Source organism: Myripristis murdjan, chromosome 22 (assembly GCF_902150065.1).
Source record: "Myripristis murdjan chromosome 22, fMyrMur1.1, whole genome shotgun sequence".
In the NCBI taxonomy this organism is placed as follows: domain Eukaryota; kingdom Metazoa; phylum Chordata; class Actinopteri; order Holocentriformes; family Holocentridae; genus Myripristis; species Myripristis murdjan.
Window position 1 is genome coordinate 20737153 of NC_044001.1, and position 17909 is coordinate 20755061.

Below are 17909 nucleotides of genomic sequence, written 5' to 3' on the forward strand. Positions count from 1 at the left end.
ACTGCACAGCATATAGAATATATTTAGGCTCTGGGCTAAGTATGGTGGGAAACGCTGTCTTAACAGTCAAGAGTGGGTTTTGGTCATGTCCTATACCTGCTAGAGCCTCATTGTGGCTGAGCAGCAGACTCCCCTGACTCTGGGGGTCGGTTGTCACGTCCATATGGGCTGACTGGGTGGACTGGGTGTCAGCCTCCTCCTCAAAGGCCTGCCAGGCCTGCCAGTTTTGCTCTGTGTCGTTGAGGTAGCCGCTGGATGTTTCACTGCTTATGCTCTCGCCTAGGTTGAGGGATTAGTGAGGTTGATAGAGGCAAAAAATGAGAAGAAATTCAGTGGAGAGGAGTCTAAGATGGAAGGTATCAGTTTAAATTCAAGCAAAGGGTAAGCTACATTTGACACACAATGAACTGTACACTTAAAGTATGTTATTCACCCTATGCGACTACTCAATAGCAAGCCACAGGACTACCCAGATATCAAAATGATTTTTCAAGTGTATCTATTTTCAAAGCTAATTGGTGTTCTTGAGTCTGACTTTTATCTCGTAGCTTGGGCCTTGTGGAGTTGGTGTGTCCTTCAGCACTGCCATCTGCTTCAGCTGGACTGCTGCTCCGCCGGATCAAGATCTAGTAACAGAGAATGAACATGAAAAAAGAAGCCACTTCTGCGGACCAAATTTAGTTTTGTGAGAATTCCATGGTACTACACTATTTCTCTCACCACTGGTGGCTCGCTGCTCTCTCTCCTACCCTCTGACGTCCTGCCATCAGAGCCACAGGAATTGGGGGAGCACTCCCTTGTTTGGGCTGGAGTGAGAACAAGGGCTGTTAGTCATGAGGTTGGCTCAGCACAGTTAAGCATGTAAGCCATGTCCGCACCAAATCAGATGAATTGAAAATACATCTTTGATATCTCTGTTTTGGCCTTCTGTCCACACTAAGCTAGTGTGCTTTTTGAAGAACACTCCCCAAAGTCTGTAAATTTGATAACTCCTGTCTGGCACTGTAGTGGGGACAGGGAACCTTGAGCTTTTTGAAAACACTTACGTAGAGTCGTCATGTGATGTGTCATTATCACATGATAAACCGTAGTCTAGTACTGATCATGCACAGGCCATGTGTATATGCCTGCCCATGGTTGAAGGGGAACATTAAGCATTTTCAACGTGGACAATGGGCTTTTAGAAAACAGTCTGAAAATTCATCAAGCATAAATGCATAAAATCCAAGTGTAAATAAAGTACTAAACCTACTCAAGATCAGAATTACCATTTTTCCCCCAAATGATATAACATTAAATAACAATTTACAACTAAAAGCAAGTGTTTTGGTGTGAAACTGCTCTTTAAATACAAATGTAAAGCAAAGCTGGAGAATTGATATCGTAACTGGTTTACAGAAACCTGCATGTGTCCGTACACACCTGGTAAAGTGTCGGCCAGTTGCTGGGTGATGTCAGAGGTGCTGCTGCTACGTGGAAGGGGGCTGTCCCCGCCTCCTAGCTCCTCCTCTCCACCACATTCTGACAGCTGACACTCTTCCACATCTGACAGATGGGAGAAGATAGGTAAATTAGACCAGTGCCACATGAATAACCCCTCTTTAGCACAGAATTCAAAATGAGGTAAAACACACTGGGGTACATCATTTGTTACTTTTAGGGGAGTTGCAGACGCAATACAAGTGAGGATCGAGGCATTTATGAGGACACTGGAGAGTAATTAGGGGATGAACACATGCAGTGGTGATGCTAACACTCAAAGTTGTCCTCAAGAATTTAAATTTTTACAATGCTTCAGGTCCAGTGCACTCTCAAACCACAAGACAGACCTGCATTCCTGTATCAGGCATGCAAACTGGTTAGGAGTGAAAAAGGTGAGAAGGATGTGTGAGCAAGGAAGACACAGACCTGATAGGGAGCTCCAGGGGGATAATCCCCCAGAGAGCATTTTTTAAAAAAAATAAGCTACTACACGCTCATTTCTGACAACTTTTAGGACTACCAAGTTGTGCTGGTCATGAGATAAAAGAATCACAAGATTAAGCAAAATAAAGTACCTATGAATAAGTATTAATTTATTATGTACAAATGTGCCATACCAAATATATTCATATTAAAAAAGAAAATTAATTAACTGCCCTAATTACCATGTTAAAATGAGAAAAGAAAAATGCAAAGAAAAAGAAAGAAAAAGCATGAATACATCACTTTAACCTATACTTTACTAGTGGGCTTTGTTGTTATTTTTTCTGTTTCTTGGCTTGATTTTGAGAGTGAAAACAAACATCCTTTTGGACTGTATCAAGGGGTGAGTTTCTCCTAACTAAAGCTTGTTTTATGTACAGTTATAAAATATGGGAATCAACATTCTAAGTAAAAAGTTTATTTGATGCTTGCCAGCCAGGTTTGCCATTTTGCAGATGTTGACTAGAGGAGCAAGTAACAAGCACAATTTTTATGCAGTATTAACTTGCTTTGCTTTCAGATATCAGCTGAGTTTTGACAGTTGCCCAAACAGATGAGACCTTTTAAATCTGTGAGTCCTGGTGTGTTATACAGTTCTTTTATTAATTTCTCTTGGCAGGCCACAGCACAACATATCTGCACATCTCTCAAGCAAGTGTGACACACTTTATGGCCCCAAATGGCCACAGCAAACAATACAGTGATCGTTCTACTCCATTCACGTTTTGTGGTGCTACCTTTTGTTGACAGTCGATGCACGCACATCACTCTTACGCTTTGAGTGGGCAGGGTCCCTTCTGCCCTCAATTCTCCTCAGACCTGCACGAATCATGTAGGTGGCCTATTTTTAATTCAAAATGGTGAATTTTGCAGAAAGGTGACAAGTCTGCATGATTGCTGTAAGCATTCACCTCTCTGCTCCAACTAGTATGTCAGAGTCAGCAAAACACAGACTGAATAGTGACAGATGGATGGGAAAGACATGGTGGAGGTCACAGACACACACACACACACGCACACACACGCACACACACAGACACACACACACATACACATACACACACACAAACACATGCAGCTCTCAGAACACACTTTACCTGAAAGTCTGTGAGAGCAAGCAGAGTTACCAGAAGAGATACCAGGCAAGAAAGAGCTCACAGTGTGGAGCAGCATAGGAACGCTTTTAGTAGTGGGCAAAGCCTCGTAAAGATGGACACAATTGCTGATGGACTGGCTTCGCTTAGCTTCCATCAGGAAAACAGAAAGAAGAGGAGAAGAAGGAGAAAGAGAGAGATAGAGAGAAGGGTGGGGGGTGGGGATAGAAAAAAGTCAAAGGGAAGAAGAGAGCATTCAATGACAGCATAGTACAGAGAGCCACAAGAGTGCTTCCATTAACAAACATGTTCTTGACCAGAAAAGCAGACTAAATAAAGCACAGCAGTGTAAGAGTTTGAACTAAGTACAGTCAAGCTCAGTGTGTCAAAACCTGATAAGAGAAATTCCACAAAATTTCACAACTGTGGCTCTGTCAATGAATCTCAAATAGGATTCATACCAGAGGACCAACCATACCAAACTCAGAGTGAAGTTACTGAGACAGGAAATTAACAGCTAAGCAATGAAAACACATTAACAGTCTCATATGGAGCAGAGCACTCATTTCAATTTGTCACTTGAGGGCTCTTCACCTAAACAAAACAATCCTGTTCTGGCAGATTTGGTGTACCGTAAAAAATCCCAGCCTTTTTCATTAAATCTTAAAAAAATACTAACTTAATTTATGTAGTGGATTGCTTTTGTTTCAAGACTAGTTTAATTAGTTCTCTCGTGCTTAAGAGGACAGTGGATTTGTCTCTCAACAGGGATGGACCAGAAAACTGACATTATCCCATGTACAGACTATATGCAAGGTAAATTTCAAATGATGTTATAATTCGCGCACAAATCAATAATGGTACAATAAGTTTACCATTGACCATTCCCTCAATAGCAGAGTGAGAGGCTGATTCAAGAAGATTTCCATGGCTGTAGAGGTGTAGTGAGAACGTGCCCGTACCTGAATATCCTGTATATTTAGCCTGCTTCTCTATAAACAGGAAAACATCTCCTCAGAACAATATTCGTTTGTATTTGCATATGTAAGTGCAGCCAAGTTTTGACAGTTGTCAATGCTGAGGCATTGCCATTGTGTCTGGATAGTACTTCAGGCCTAATCTCAAAGTGAGCAATGAAAGAGGACGTTTCTATTCTCTGCCTCCGCCACACTTTAATTACTGTCTTTCACAGGGAGAGATAACATCGTCTCTGCTACAGCCCGCCACTGTTACTCGTTTATGCATATTAATGAGCATTAATTACACTCTTAATGAAACTATCAAAAAACGCCGTGCAATTGATGTGCAGGTCTCTCTTGAGGAGTGGGGAGGAGGGATGTCGGGCTGTTTGAAGATCAATGTGGGAGAAATCCAATTAGGCCAGAGAAAGGGAAGGGAATTTAAAGCAGTGGTGTTTTATGTCCATCACTGCTTCACAAACAAACATATAAACAGAAGAGGTGCATAAACACTAACACAGGACACACCATAGATCTGCAGTCTCACTCACACGCGCACGCGCACACACACACACACACACACACACACACACACACACACACACACACACACAGACCTTCCACAACTTCATCCTTCAGTCTCAAATGCATCTGCTGCTAGCTCGGTAAGCTCTTCATTCTGGAGAGATGGATTGGTGGTAATTGGGGAGGCGGAGGGCCAGGAAACGAACAGGGATGTTCTTTCTCTTTTATCCTCCCCATTAATATTCTGTCTAGTCAAAATAACCACAAGCAAGACAGGCAACTCTAGTAGTTGCTACACTACTGCCATCCAGCTCAAGTCATAATTAGTCTGCCACATCTCCATCAGATAAGAGGATTTTGCTATGTCTTTATTGAACTATCGACAATAGGCATCTGAAGCCGGCCTTTGACATGTCGTTGGAGGAGTGTGTGAGCCTGTGTGAGTCTGTGTGTGCGCCTGCCATCAAGATGACAGGGAAACATGTTGACATTGGCCAGTGACATGTGAGGGGAACAATGGGGGCCATCTGCTGGCCTCTTTGTCTTTGGCATCCGCCTTTCAGCAGCACCTGGGCTAACGTACACAAGACCTGTCTGGAGGCTTTCACATACAGTCAATACAGCGTCTGCTAAACCCCAATCCTGTGCCCTAAAAGATAGGCTTATCACTACTGTGTTCAGGACCAACACAGACACAAGGAAAAAAATGGTTGTGGAGACAAATACAGCATAGATAAGGAAGTCTAAAGCCAGATCTTATATGAGCCACCTGGTCGCATTAAATTTATGCTGATTTTGAACATATTCACTTATGAAAACATTTAAATACTGTTGTCAGCTGTATACAAGGTACTCACCAGATGCCTTCTGCCGGACGTTGTTGCGGGCCTTCTCCACACCAGGGGCCCCTGACGTTGTGGCAGAACGAATCCTCATGGGCTCCTGAACCCCTGGGCCACCCTGCTCCCCTTGGTTCCTCCAACTCAGTGAGAAGGAGCGTGCCACTGCAGCTGCCTTCTGGGAATCCTGAATCACTCCTGACACACAAAGGAGAACAACACTTTTCATTACTGAGATCACTGTGCACAGAGAGGTTGCTCATTAGCGCTGGGCAATTAATTGAAAATTAATTGAAATTGACATTCAGAACTTCTAACTGATGTAACCTTGCCTATGTTGGTAATTTCAATTTTTTAAAAAAAATCTTGTATACTCTCCCCAGTGTGTGTTCATGTAATGTCCCCTTAAAAATGTACTACCGCATGTGAAGTCAAGGGACTCCGCCCTGTCCAGTCTACGAAATTGAAGTAATATGGAGGAGAACCTAAACACTGAGCCAAATGAGCAACTCGAGCCGCTTGGACCAAAGAAAAATGCCGTGTCCATATTTTGGAGACATTATGGCTTTAGTGAAGACAACACCAAACAAAAAGAAGTGAAACATAAACACTGTGGAAACAGTTTTTCCACAGTGTTTCAGCAACCAAAGGTAATACAACCTATCTCTTTAAACACTTGGAACACAATCACGTTACAGAATATGAAGTCCTTGGCTCTAAAAAAGAGAAAGACTGACAAGTGCCCAGGAACAAGGGCCTCCACAAAGCAGGTCTGAAATATCAAAAAAAAAAAACAATAAATAGTTCATCTGTATGTTTCCTTTTAAAATCACAAAAATAAGATATGCACTCTTTCATTAGAAAAAATATCCCAGCTTTAACAGCTGAGCATATTTACAGTACAAACCTTGTCAGTGAACTATGAGGGGAAAAAAAAAAAAAAAAAAAAAAAAATAAAAAGATCATTCATTAATCATAATTGAGGTAAACTGTTCAGTTAATTGTGATACTGATTTGATGTCATATCGCCAAGGTCTATTGCTCAGTGCAATATTTTGCATTAATAATCAAATTTAAGTATGGAGTTAGGTCCAACAGAAACCAGGGTTCACAAACGTTTTGACCAGTGACTTTCCCTTTCCATCCATTTATCCATTTTGAGACCAAACTTCAATAACCAAAGAAAACTCATTTTGTAAGCCAGTCTATGTTTCAAATATGGTATATAAGCCCCTCTATAACCAACCTAAATGTATTTAGGTATGCTTTTCCATTCACTACCAATCAAAAAAAAAAAAAAAAAAAAAAAAAAAACATAATTTGCAATTGGTTTGACCAAAAATGTAGAATTTACTCACAAAATATTTTACTTCACCTCTGACATTTTTTTCACCCCACTGGCAGGGACTGATTTAAGATCAGCCACAAAAGAAATCCACAAGTACCAACAAAATGGTTCTATCCACTTGTAACTGTTAGTACTTTTAGACTTTCCATAACATTTTCAGTGTCTGGTAATTGTATTCTCAAATTTACTGACTATTCCACATTTTTCATGACTGTATGAACCCAGAGTAACAACAGTCTGTCACTGACAAGCAAGACATTTCCCTCTGCCTTCATGTAATCCTCAGTGCCTTTAAAAAACATTTAGACTGTTTTTCCCCACTAAATTTGAGCCATTCTAATGCCCCATCTCTCCCTTACCACGTCCTCGCTGTTTCTTCTCCTTCTGTTCACTGAGTTTGTCCAGAGGCAGGTTGGCCATGTCCAGGCCGTACACGTAACGTGCCAGCACCACCGTCAGTGAGTCCATGATGCTGGCCCACTCCGTAACCAGCTCTTCCCAGCAGGTAAGAGAGGACAGCACTGCCAGCAGCTCGTCCCACAGCTCCCGGGAGATGAATACGCACAGGTTGGCTCGCACCCATGCCACAATGATGGTCTGGACGGCGGAGAATGCAAAAAGAGAGGAATCAGCACTGACACGCAGGGGTATCACCAGCAATTCCAGGTCCAACTAATAAGAGAGTATCTCATCCTGATGCATCTAATTTGGTGCATTACCACCTTGCCTGTCTGACCCTGACTATATGTCTCTTGCTTGGATGTTTTCTGTGGTTGTTCCCCATGATGACATGTCGGCTGGGACTATGGACCTGCCCCAGTATATCCATCTCCCATCATGCACAATATCTCTTGCTCATGCTGTTTATTACATTTTCATGAAACATAATGGAATGATTACTCTTTTTACGGAGTGGTAAGAGTCATAATTTCAAAAATTCCTCTGATTTGCCCATAGAGGGATGTTATAACTCATGTTTAATTTTCTGCCCATCACTCATGAAATCTTGGGATCAAATTTAAGTTCAAACTAGTGGCATCGGGGGATGGGACTGGAACTGAGGGTACTGTCATACTTAAGGTCTGGTGTTAGTAAAGGTGCCAGGATTTATGTTTGAGCCTTCTGAAGATGTTGTGGCCCTAACTCAGTGAAACATCTGGAACAAACTCACATATTAACCCCAGTGAAACATCTGCTCTCACCCACTTCCCATTTCCTTTGACATCAAAACAATGTTCGCATGCAGGTACTGACCATTAGTTTAATAGCACACAAGGGAGTGACAATGGATCTTGTGTACTAATAATTGCAGAACATATTACACCAAGTAGGTACAGGCTTACTCTAAAGAGTATAGCTGCTAAACTTTCAGCAAAGGCATCTTTTCTTTGGTTTTCCTGTGGCCTCTTCATCACCGCCTCAGTGATCCTCAACAGCACCTGCAACATCTGCTCCCTGCAGAAGACACACAAGCCACAGGGTAAATTTAGTGATTCCGACACTGTCCAAAGCATTCAAGCAGCATACTGCTGACCATAATTATCATCAGCGGATGTCTAAAGAGAGTAAGAAACAGATGCTAAAAAACAAATAAAACAAATAAAATAATAAATAAAATCAGCCCAAGAGTGTGGCAAGATTACAACATAAAAATTATTGAAACATAACTTCCTAAATTGTGTGTGTTTAAATATTTGACTAACCAGGTCTGTGTATTCATGGTGTGGTCCATGATCATGTGTCGGTAGATGCTGAGTACATCCTTGCACACCTCCACTTGGTTTTTCAGGAGTTTAGGCACATCCTGGCATGGCTCCAACAGGAACACACTGGATGAGTTGGTCAGGAACACCTGCACACATGCACCATTGCAGAAAAAGTCGCAGTAGACATCAGAAAAAAACTGTAAAAGACTCATTAAGTGACACTTGCAAACTTGTGCTTTTTAAAACATAAACAAAGTGCATCGCTGACTGTGTTCATAATAATGTGCTCACAAGATGAAAGTCACTTTTGTGCAGAGACAGACCTGCAGTGTTGACTGGATGCCAGCCTTGATGTCCCTGTTTTGCTCCTCGGTGATACAGCCCCGACTGATGGCGCTACTGAACGAGTAGGTCCTACCCCAGCTTGATGACCGTTTGTGGCCATGACTTTCCAGTGTCTGGCAGAAGACAAGAAGACAAGCCAGTCAGCGGCACCTTGGACATGTAGCCCAGTGGGCCAAAAATTATCCTGTTTGTAGCTGATAATTATTAATACAATGCAGTTTTTTCAATGCTGAGTAAGCTGTTCCAAGTCAGCACGATCAGCTGCCCCATGAGCCTATTACTGTGAGATCACTGGAAGATCCCCCTGTCCAATGTAATATAGACAGAGAGATTATAACTCAGGGTTTTCCTGACTATAGATCTTATAAGCGTTAAGATCAGGTGTGAAGGGGTGGTTTTGGAATACCATAAGGGACTTGTTTTAAGGGACTAAGGTGCTTGTTTTGTTGTTCAGTCAGTGGAGAAATGATCAGTGCCCTTACCTGTGCATGAATGTTGTCAGTTTCTGTGCTGAGCATCTGTTCAGAGCTGTCATCCACCTCATCCTCCTGGCTGCATTTGTCAGGCTCCGTCATGAAGGTGGGCTTTTCCTGCAGGATCCACTTCCTGTATACTCTGATAACCTTCCGGGCTGCTGATGCTTCACAGGACGGCAGCAGGAAGGCCTGTTTGAAGAAGTTTAAAAGGGCAGCTTCTAAGTAAAGATCATTAAATTGTGTTAGCAATCTGCCACTAGAGGGCAACATCATACAACTAATGACAGTGCAGTCATGCTGTCTGCCATAATATTTACCCAACATGAAAATTACACATTACACTTGTAAAAACAATGCAATTGTGCAACCTCACATAAAATAATATTGCTTTTTATTATTATTGTTATTATTGTCATTATTATTACTTTTGTTCAATTATTTGAATGATCCTTCCGTGACACCCTCAGATTCCCTTGAGTACCTGGTGGAAGACTTCATTCACAAAGTTCACATTGTCCCTGGTGGACAGCAGGATGTCTTGCACCATGTCGTAAACACAGCGGTGTTCCTCCTCAATGCTACACAAGCTAGAATCGCTGGGCCGTCGGTCTGACAGCGTGCTGCTGTTGGAGTGGCTCTTCTCAGGCTCCCCTGCCGGCCCATTAGTCTCTCCCTCTGACGCCCTCTCCTTCTCTTTTTCCTTCTCTTTCTCCTTCTCCTTCTCCTGGCTGCTACTGCCTACAGTTACAGTCTGGGCACACACAGAGAGGCAGTGAGAGTGCAGAAAGATTTATTGTGGCATGGTTGCTGACAAATTGTGAGAACTTCTGGATCTAACCACTGAGTGACTCAGACTCAAACAAATCTTCAGATTAAAAAGAAAAGGTCTCTCTGCAAAAATGGAGGTTAAAATTAAAAAATCCACAGCACATCCATAAAGAATTTTACAGAAGTCTGGCTTAATATTCTGGTATTCCAACATTGTTAATATTCTGACTCTTGATACAAGTCATTTACCAAGAAGAAAACAAGTGAACAATAAATAGACATGTTTCCTTGTTACTTTACTTAGTGTTATTGACTGACTGAGGGGAGCTGACTTGGAGCCAAGTTGGAGCTTACTGTAGGCTTCTGGTACCTATTGTTAATTCTAATCTGGGAGCAGTATCGGCTTTCAGATACTGTTCTCCAAGAACCTGCAATGATCTCTAGCACTTTTTGAAACTTGTGCTGGTTAATGCGTATCATTTTAAAATTTTCACATTTCCAACATTTATTTTATTGGTGTATTATGATGCTATATTGTTTTCATATTATCCCATTAAAAGATGGGAACGGCAACATACCATAAAACTTATGGAAGGGGAAAGTTTATACCATCTGCTGGTCGTGTTCAATAAACACAAATCATCACTCATTTTCCCATTGGAGGATTTAAATTAACTGATCATATATTACTAACAGCTTGAACATTCATATCAGAGATTCTGTGAATCTAAGGCAAATCAGCTATGAGCATGAAGCAGTATACCCAACTCATGTAGGTTTTCAACATGCTGAACACTTTTTTGATCAAACCTGACATATCTGACAAGCTAGCTATAAGTTATGAGCATCTTTGCTAATCATATGTGAATTTGTAAAAGTAACTTTAAAACACTGAAACACGAAGGTGAGATGAGTCACTTACAAAATGAATTAAACTCCTTCCCACACAGTATTACCTACCGATTAACTTATTTTAAGCAACATCTGAAACATTGTGTGTGATGGAAAAATGGAGACCGATCCATATTGCAACAGTTGTAAACTAGAATAATGTGCCATAAATGATAAAACAATCCATGGAGCCATGCTTTGACTCCTAATCCATCATCCTCCTCCTGGCTGACAGAATGAGAATTCAACAGAATGCTGCTGTCATGATCACCTGTATAAGTTTGGGAATGACCTCTGTGCCGTTCTTGGCGCTTGGTGCTGCAGCAGCAGCGCTGACATACTTCTTCTCCAGGAAGAAGGTGACCAGCCAGTTGATAAAGGCCACACGGGGTGCCAGGTACTGGTCCCTGGTGCAGAAGGTGCTCTCATTGTTCCGCGTCACTGGCACATACAAGGGCTTTGGTCTGTGGTGGGGGAGGTCTGATGGAGTAACAGAGAGGTGGCAGAGTGCAGGATGGGAACAGAGAAAGAAAGACAGCAAGCAAGCAAATGTCATTTGAATTCAGAAGAATCTGAGAACTTCAGTCAAGTCAGTTTAGCCCCAGGACCTGGATGGGCTTGTTATTATTATTATTATTATTATTATTATTATTATTATTTTTAATTATTTAATTGCTTATTTATTTTTTAGTATTTTCAACATTTCAATTGTAGCTCTGGAGTTCAATTTACCATATTGTAGAAATTCAAAAATGTATTTATTTCTGACTACTTCCAGTGAAAAATGTCAGAACATGATGTTTCCAAATTAAAATGATAATCTTTAAACTTTTTAGCATCACATAAAAATCTAGTTTTGTGTAAATCAACGGAAAGAACACACTTAAATTCACATCCATCCTTATTAAACATTTGCTGTTAGTCAGACTAACCATCACTTTAATCTTTTAACAAAGCTTGTTAAGTTAGTCTGTCAAGCTGCATGCAGACAGTGTTTGTTTGGCTTGACATTTGAATCATGATATTTGATGAATGTATTGCTGTTTAGCAGCTGACTATGAAGTCCAAGATATTGGATCTACTTGGATCTGTCTATGAGCATCTTGCTCACTTAACTATTTCAACTTTTAACTATACCAAACAAAGCATCAAGAACATTATTCTTTTCCTGAGCCGCAATATAGTGTATATACAGTAGTATGACATGAGACCTTTAACTGGCTAACACTACATCACTCCTACAGCCAGTTACAGGGGAACAAGTGAAACAAGTACAGAACGTTATTAGAGACAAAGAAATTAAGTTAATGATGAGCTGAAAAATGTCTTCGTTTAATAAATGTGTGCTCTAATTAGGTTGTAGTAAAGCAGTGGCTGACAGCACTTATCAAATACCACAGTGGAGTTTGACCTTTTTTCACCCAGAATGCCGGTATACTTTAGAGCTTGTTGTCTCCAGTTGCTATAGCTTTTTAACTCATTTTCTTTTTAAATGGATTTCAATGAACACTGTCACTATTCCTTTTTGGTTTTACTGTTAATACAAAAACCTAAAAGGCTGCTGAGCTTAAGGACTTCATGAGTGAGAGGCTGCTGAATGATGCACATCAAGTGTGGAGCATATGAGTATGCCAGTTTGGTGAGTGCAAGTATTTTGCCCTTGCAAGTGGGCAGCATATACAGGCTTTGCTATTTACAATGTGCTCCAAAGAAGAAAATGGCATAAAATGTCTGAGATTCTACTCCTCAAATAGCAGCTCTTCAGCGCAAATACACCCTACATAACCTCACAATAATAGACTACTCACTCACACTGAAAAGACTTCTGCAAACAGGTAAACATGCACATGTGGGGTTACCTAATAAAGGCTTGTAGAGATTTGTGAGCTTGGTGAACGAGGGGAAAAGGTGTGGAAGGTAGTACTTCTTGAACAGGCTGAAGAGAAACCTGAAGCCGGTGTCCTGGTTCTCTTTGTTCTTCCATTCTAAACTGGATGCCTGGCAGACAGACAGCACAAAGCCACACAAGGTCAGTCTACAGGGAGAGGAGATGGTTCCAGCATCACTCAAGTAGTGACAGTATATTGTTTGCAACACAATAGTCTGAAGGCTCTTCTCAGACTTCTACTTCTATGTAGTGGCAAAAAATTGGTTTTGGCTAGATATACACAAGATTAACAGACTAAGAAAACAAACTGCACACTTAACCCTCAAGTGACCAAACGGGGTCATAACTGACCCCAGATATATACATTAATTTATATAATAAAGGTTATTTCTTTGATCCTTGCAAAATGTAGTGACTTTGTCTATCAATTTGTCTGCAATAAAACCATACCATTGTTTCAGGCTTCTGCCTTCATTTGGAGTGATGGGATACTTATGTTTTGACATATCATTTGCGGTTATATATGATGTCAGTCAAAAGCAACAAATTCCACCTGGGTTTTGTGATCAAATCAATCTTTATAAGAATCCAGGTTTCTCTAGGGACTACTTATCAAGTGACACATACCTACAGATGGGGGAGGGGCATCGGTGTGTGAAATTATTTTTTCCCCATTCCAAAATATGAATGAAACTACTACTAAATACTCCATAATTTTAATAAGATATATTTTTCATTTTTGATCAAAATGAAATGTCATGTACATGGGGTTCTTTTTCATTCATTGTAAATTGCTCTGATTGAAACTGCTCTGGCCCCAGTTGGACATTAACAGGTGCAATATATGTTGGTCACTTGAGGGTTTAAGTGATAGCTCAAGTTCTTACCAATTTTGCGGTATTTGCTATTCCATATGAGTATAATTTATCCAAGTCTGACTCATCATCTGCTTCGCTGTTGCAAGAACGAGTAAGTAATACTTGTTCAAGTAGATCAAGACCAGCAAACAACACACTTTGGAGCTTTCTATCTGGTGGAACTACTTTGTTTCTGTATGACTATGCAACAGCTCCCCTCATAGCTGTATGTTTGTTTCGGTATCACTATGCAATGGCTTCACCTACAACGTAGTCTGACCAGTTAACAAGAAAGAGTGCTGGAAACGAGCATCAATAGTGGATCCTAAACAAACGTGTGTCATTGTGTATCCTATATATACTACAAACATATAAGTAAATATATTTTTTAGCTTTGGGTTGGCACTTAAAATTGCATCACCTGGTGGGGAAGACCCATTTCACTGATTTAGAGTAAAACAATCTTGAAACAACAATCTTCAAACAATCTGTTCTTTGAAAATCTACTATACTCATATGAAGTAGCAAATACCACAATGTGGGTAAGAACCCGTACTATCATGAACAAGTGTTTTTTAAGATTTGAAAATCTCATAACTGATGAAGATTAAGACAAAATGAAAACACAAGCTCTCACACTGCTACAAAGTAAAACAAGTACATACACTGAGGTAGTGCTGGGGGATATGGACAAAATCAAATATGAATATAGCAATAAATAATGTCTATGAGGAAAACAGACAGGTGAATTTATTGTTTGTTTTCTATTTTTTATTTTATTTTTTTTACCTGGATGACCATGAACTTGAGCAGGGTTTGGAGGATGTAACAAGTCTGGTCATCTGCAACCTTTTCTCCCACTACAGCTGGCACCAGTGGGGTAATTTCCTCAGGCACCACCTTGGCTGCTCAGACAGGCAGATACAAACTCATGAGTTGAGTATAGTATGAATGGTAACACAAGATATCCTTCAACTCAAAATGCACTGATGAAGTCTGATCTCAGCTTAGTTTATGGTTTGCACAACTTCAATCACCTTCCTCCATCATATGAAGACCTGGTTGTGTCTACGTGTCAGTAGAGTCCATGATGTTATGTATGTGCACGTTAATAAGCATGGATGTTCCTGTGTGCCTCACCATCAGGGGGGGTGGAAAAGGGATTGTAGATGATGGTGTCAAGGGTGCAGGGGCCTCTGGAGGAGGGAACGGCAGGGAAGCCCGGCACCAGACAGGCAAAGATAAGGAACTGCTCCTCAGCACAGTTGTCCCTCAGGGCCTGTAACCACAGCAGGAAGAGACGGATCCCTTCACAGCGGATCTGGAGAGAAGGAGGGAGGGTTAAAAGAAAGAAGGGACAGAGGATGAGAGAGACAGAGGACAATTTCAACAATTTGACTGGCATGGAGGGACTTTATCTCATGTCCAGTACACGGTTTTACCTGGCTTTTTGGCAAAAGCATTTGTGTATCTCAGCAGCTTCCCTTTGATCAATAAGGCAAGTCTGAAGACAGAGCTGACCTGACTGCCATTCTGTGACCAAAATAGTCACATAGCAAACCTATACTTTCTGGAAAAGGCAAGTTCATGTTTGACTTTGCTGCATTCGTGCTAGGGTCTGCCTAGGATGCTGCTCATCTACAGACTGACAGGCAAAATGTTTTCATTAGGTAGATTTTTTAGCCTCAATGCTGTCTGTTAACTTTGAGCCCCATAATTCCCATTCAATCGACTTGGGCGCTGTGCAGAAACTTTTAGGCTATTAATGGCAGGGAAAACATGGCAGTACAGTATGTGTATGTACATGTACAGTATGTGTCATGTGATTGCAACATGAGGACTTCTGTCATATCTAGTGCAAAAGGGTTAATTGCACTTACCTTGAATGAATTTCCAGTGTGCAAAAGCTTTTTCAGAATAGAACCTGGAAAAGGAGGGAAAGGAGAAATTGCCAGTTGTTTGCAACCCTGAAAAAAATCCAACAGAAGTGCCCTCCAGCTGATGCTCACAGACACACTGCTCTACACAAAACCGACAAGGACAGACCTACTTGTCATCTGGCTTATTGACCTTGACAGGTGGTCCTCACAAACCAGTCAGTGAGTGTGGGGATACTGCACATTTTGTCATGAAAACTGAAGACATTCAGCACCAACATGCATTCATGGAGCCAATCTAGTTCCACCGTAATCACGAGACATTGCTCTGATTGTTAAATGCCTTGGGTGGAAAAGGTGTGTCTATGCTTGTGCACATGTGTGTGCATGTATAAAGTGCTTTTCTTGTTCTCCTCTCATCAGGTTAAATCAATGACGTACGCTGTGTTGGTTAAATAAAGGAGAGGGAAAATTACTTCACGGGCTCAAGTCTTGAGCTCAGTGAGAGGGGATTAGAAATAAGCAAGCATACAGAGAATAAAGACTGTGGGAAGACAGATTTTCTTCAGCTGGTAATGGTTAGTGTTAAATGCCTGTGACCTTGAAATTGCCAGCAAAGACAACAGGACAACTAAAAGTCATTGATGTCACACTGACCCCCTACTTTTCATGGGCTCAAAGAAACTACTTTGTTGGGGATGGCACAGGGCACTGAAGAGCTTTCAGCGTACTATAGGATGCATAATGTGACAATAATAACAGAGACTCAACTGAAAGGGAACACTGTCTTAGGAATTCAATTAAAACTCAGGTATGGGTCCTAAGTATGGCTAAGATGTAGGTAACAGACAGACGGCCATTCCACAGAAGAGAAGCACAGCATTACAGCATAGCATCTTGGCCATTGACATACAAATTGATGAGCAGAAAAGGAAATTCTGTGTGGGTTAAGGAAAAGGCCAAGAGGCAGCTTTAAGCTGGTGCTAATTTGTGGACTGACGACTGATGGAATGGTGATTGTGTTTGGGCCTTCAACAGGGGAGGAGTCTTTATATTTGGAGTTACAAGGCCAAGGGGAGGGTCAATCTACAATAGCCATCTAAGCCTAGACCATTTAGTTTTGAACAGTTGACAAACACAACAGTTATAATTGGGGTTATCGCTTCTTGCAAGGGTCTTCATGCTTGCGTGGGACTGAAATCATGCCAGCATAATTCAATTACTTATTTGCATTTCAAATTAAGTACTCATTTGCATTTTTCATTTGCATTCCTTTCCAAGACTAATTATTTTCCTGCTATGGAAGGCTTAAGCATGGTTGTAAGGACAATATTTTTTTCCCCTGCTGTTTATTTTAGAGGTTACAGTAGCATAAGGAGAGAAAGAGATGAGCCTTGTATTACTGTACCTGTACTACAAAACCAAGACAAGGTGGAGGTATTTTATGTAGTAGAAAATTCTTTGATACATACCTATACTGTGAAACTGCCATCGACTGTAGATTTTCTCTGGTAGAAGTTGTAGAATTTTCTGAAGAAAAGTAGGAACAAGTTAGTAAAAGTAATTAAGTAGAGCCAAAACAGCAAAATTCAATTCCAGATAAAAAAAATAATGACATTATGCATATTTTGGGTTAGGGATGTGCATTAAAGTTGAGTAGGAAGCTGTTGCTTCAGTCTCCGTGACAGCGTTCACCCTGCTGAAGTGTTCTTGGGCAAGACACTCATTCCTTCTCTGTTTCAAGGCCACTGCCTTTATAGCTCATCCTGTGCTCTGATCAATCTTTCCCTTGGGGATTAATATAAAGACTGAGGAGGGAAAACAGTTGGCCTGGCATGTCTGCAGACCCCAGTGACACAGGGCACCATTGAGAAATGTCATCACCTCGCCAACCACCGCTTTACAACTCAATTAGAGCGCCCTGACCTTTCAGCAGCCTATCATTATTCTTGAATGGAGTGACAGGTTAACTGGATCCCTCTGGAGAGATGAAAAAGAGCCTTAGGGATGGGGGATGTTTCAGTGTGTAATGGTCAATACACTGTGAGCAACTGATGCCCTGCTCGGTTAACTACTCATCAGGCTCTAATCATTGACCCAATAAGACGTCATGATTGCAGTTTGGAGGTCAACCGTGTCCCTTGCTGCTTTATGTATACAGCTCAGACCCAGTCGACGAAGTAACCAAATCTGGCCTGGCCAGCATGATAAAACAGTCACCTCTCATACAGAGTGAGAGGGAGAAAATAAGTGTCTGTGAAAGTGCTATGAAGATTAACTCCTCACCGGTCAAAGATGTGAACTGAATTCACTGTGGTGTCTGAGTGAGTGAGAGAGAGCGTAGGAGAGGGAAACAAAGACAAAAAGAGAG

At 41.2% G+C, this 17909-nt stretch overlaps 1 protein-coding gene across 3 annotated transcripts in view; it reads right to left on the reverse strand.

The window, feature by feature from the left end:
• The window catches only part of ralgapa2 (Ral GTPase activating protein catalytic subunit alpha 2), a 105538-nt gene that overhangs the window by 60583 nt on the left and 27046 nt on the right, over nucleotides 1–17909 (reverse strand). For 2 of the 3 annotated variants that reach the window (XM_030081730.1, XM_030081733.1), the window contains 18 exons: nucleotides 17011–17068; nucleotides 15542–15585; nucleotides 14802–14982; nucleotides 14451–14566; nucleotides 12776–12914; nucleotides 11188–11396; nucleotides 9739–10008; nucleotides 9264–9446; nucleotides 8760–8894; nucleotides 8434–8582; nucleotides 8074–8185; nucleotides 7090–7327; nucleotides 5401–5580; nucleotides 3063–3209; nucleotides 1423–1545; nucleotides 721–806; nucleotides 536–626; nucleotides 97–279 (listed from right to left, as the gene is read on the reverse strand). In XM_030081730.1, coding sequence (XP_029937590.1) covers nucleotides 97–279; nucleotides 536–626; nucleotides 721–806; nucleotides 1423–1545; nucleotides 3063–3209; nucleotides 5401–5580; nucleotides 7090–7327; nucleotides 8074–8185; nucleotides 8434–8582; nucleotides 8760–8894; nucleotides 9264–9446; nucleotides 9739–10008; nucleotides 11188–11396; nucleotides 12776–12914; nucleotides 14451–14566; nucleotides 14802–14982; nucleotides 15542–15585; nucleotides 17011–17068 — 2644 coding nt within the window. The remainder of the gene's footprint in view (nucleotides 1–96; nucleotides 280–535; nucleotides 627–720; nucleotides 807–1422; nucleotides 1546–3062; nucleotides 3210–5400; nucleotides 5581–7089; nucleotides 7328–8073; nucleotides 8186–8433; nucleotides 8583–8759; nucleotides 8895–9263; nucleotides 9447–9738; nucleotides 10009–11187; nucleotides 11397–12775; nucleotides 12915–14450; nucleotides 14567–14801; nucleotides 14983–15541; nucleotides 15586–17010; nucleotides 17069–17909) is intronic. The other variant, XM_030081732.1, reaches the window with a different exon arrangement.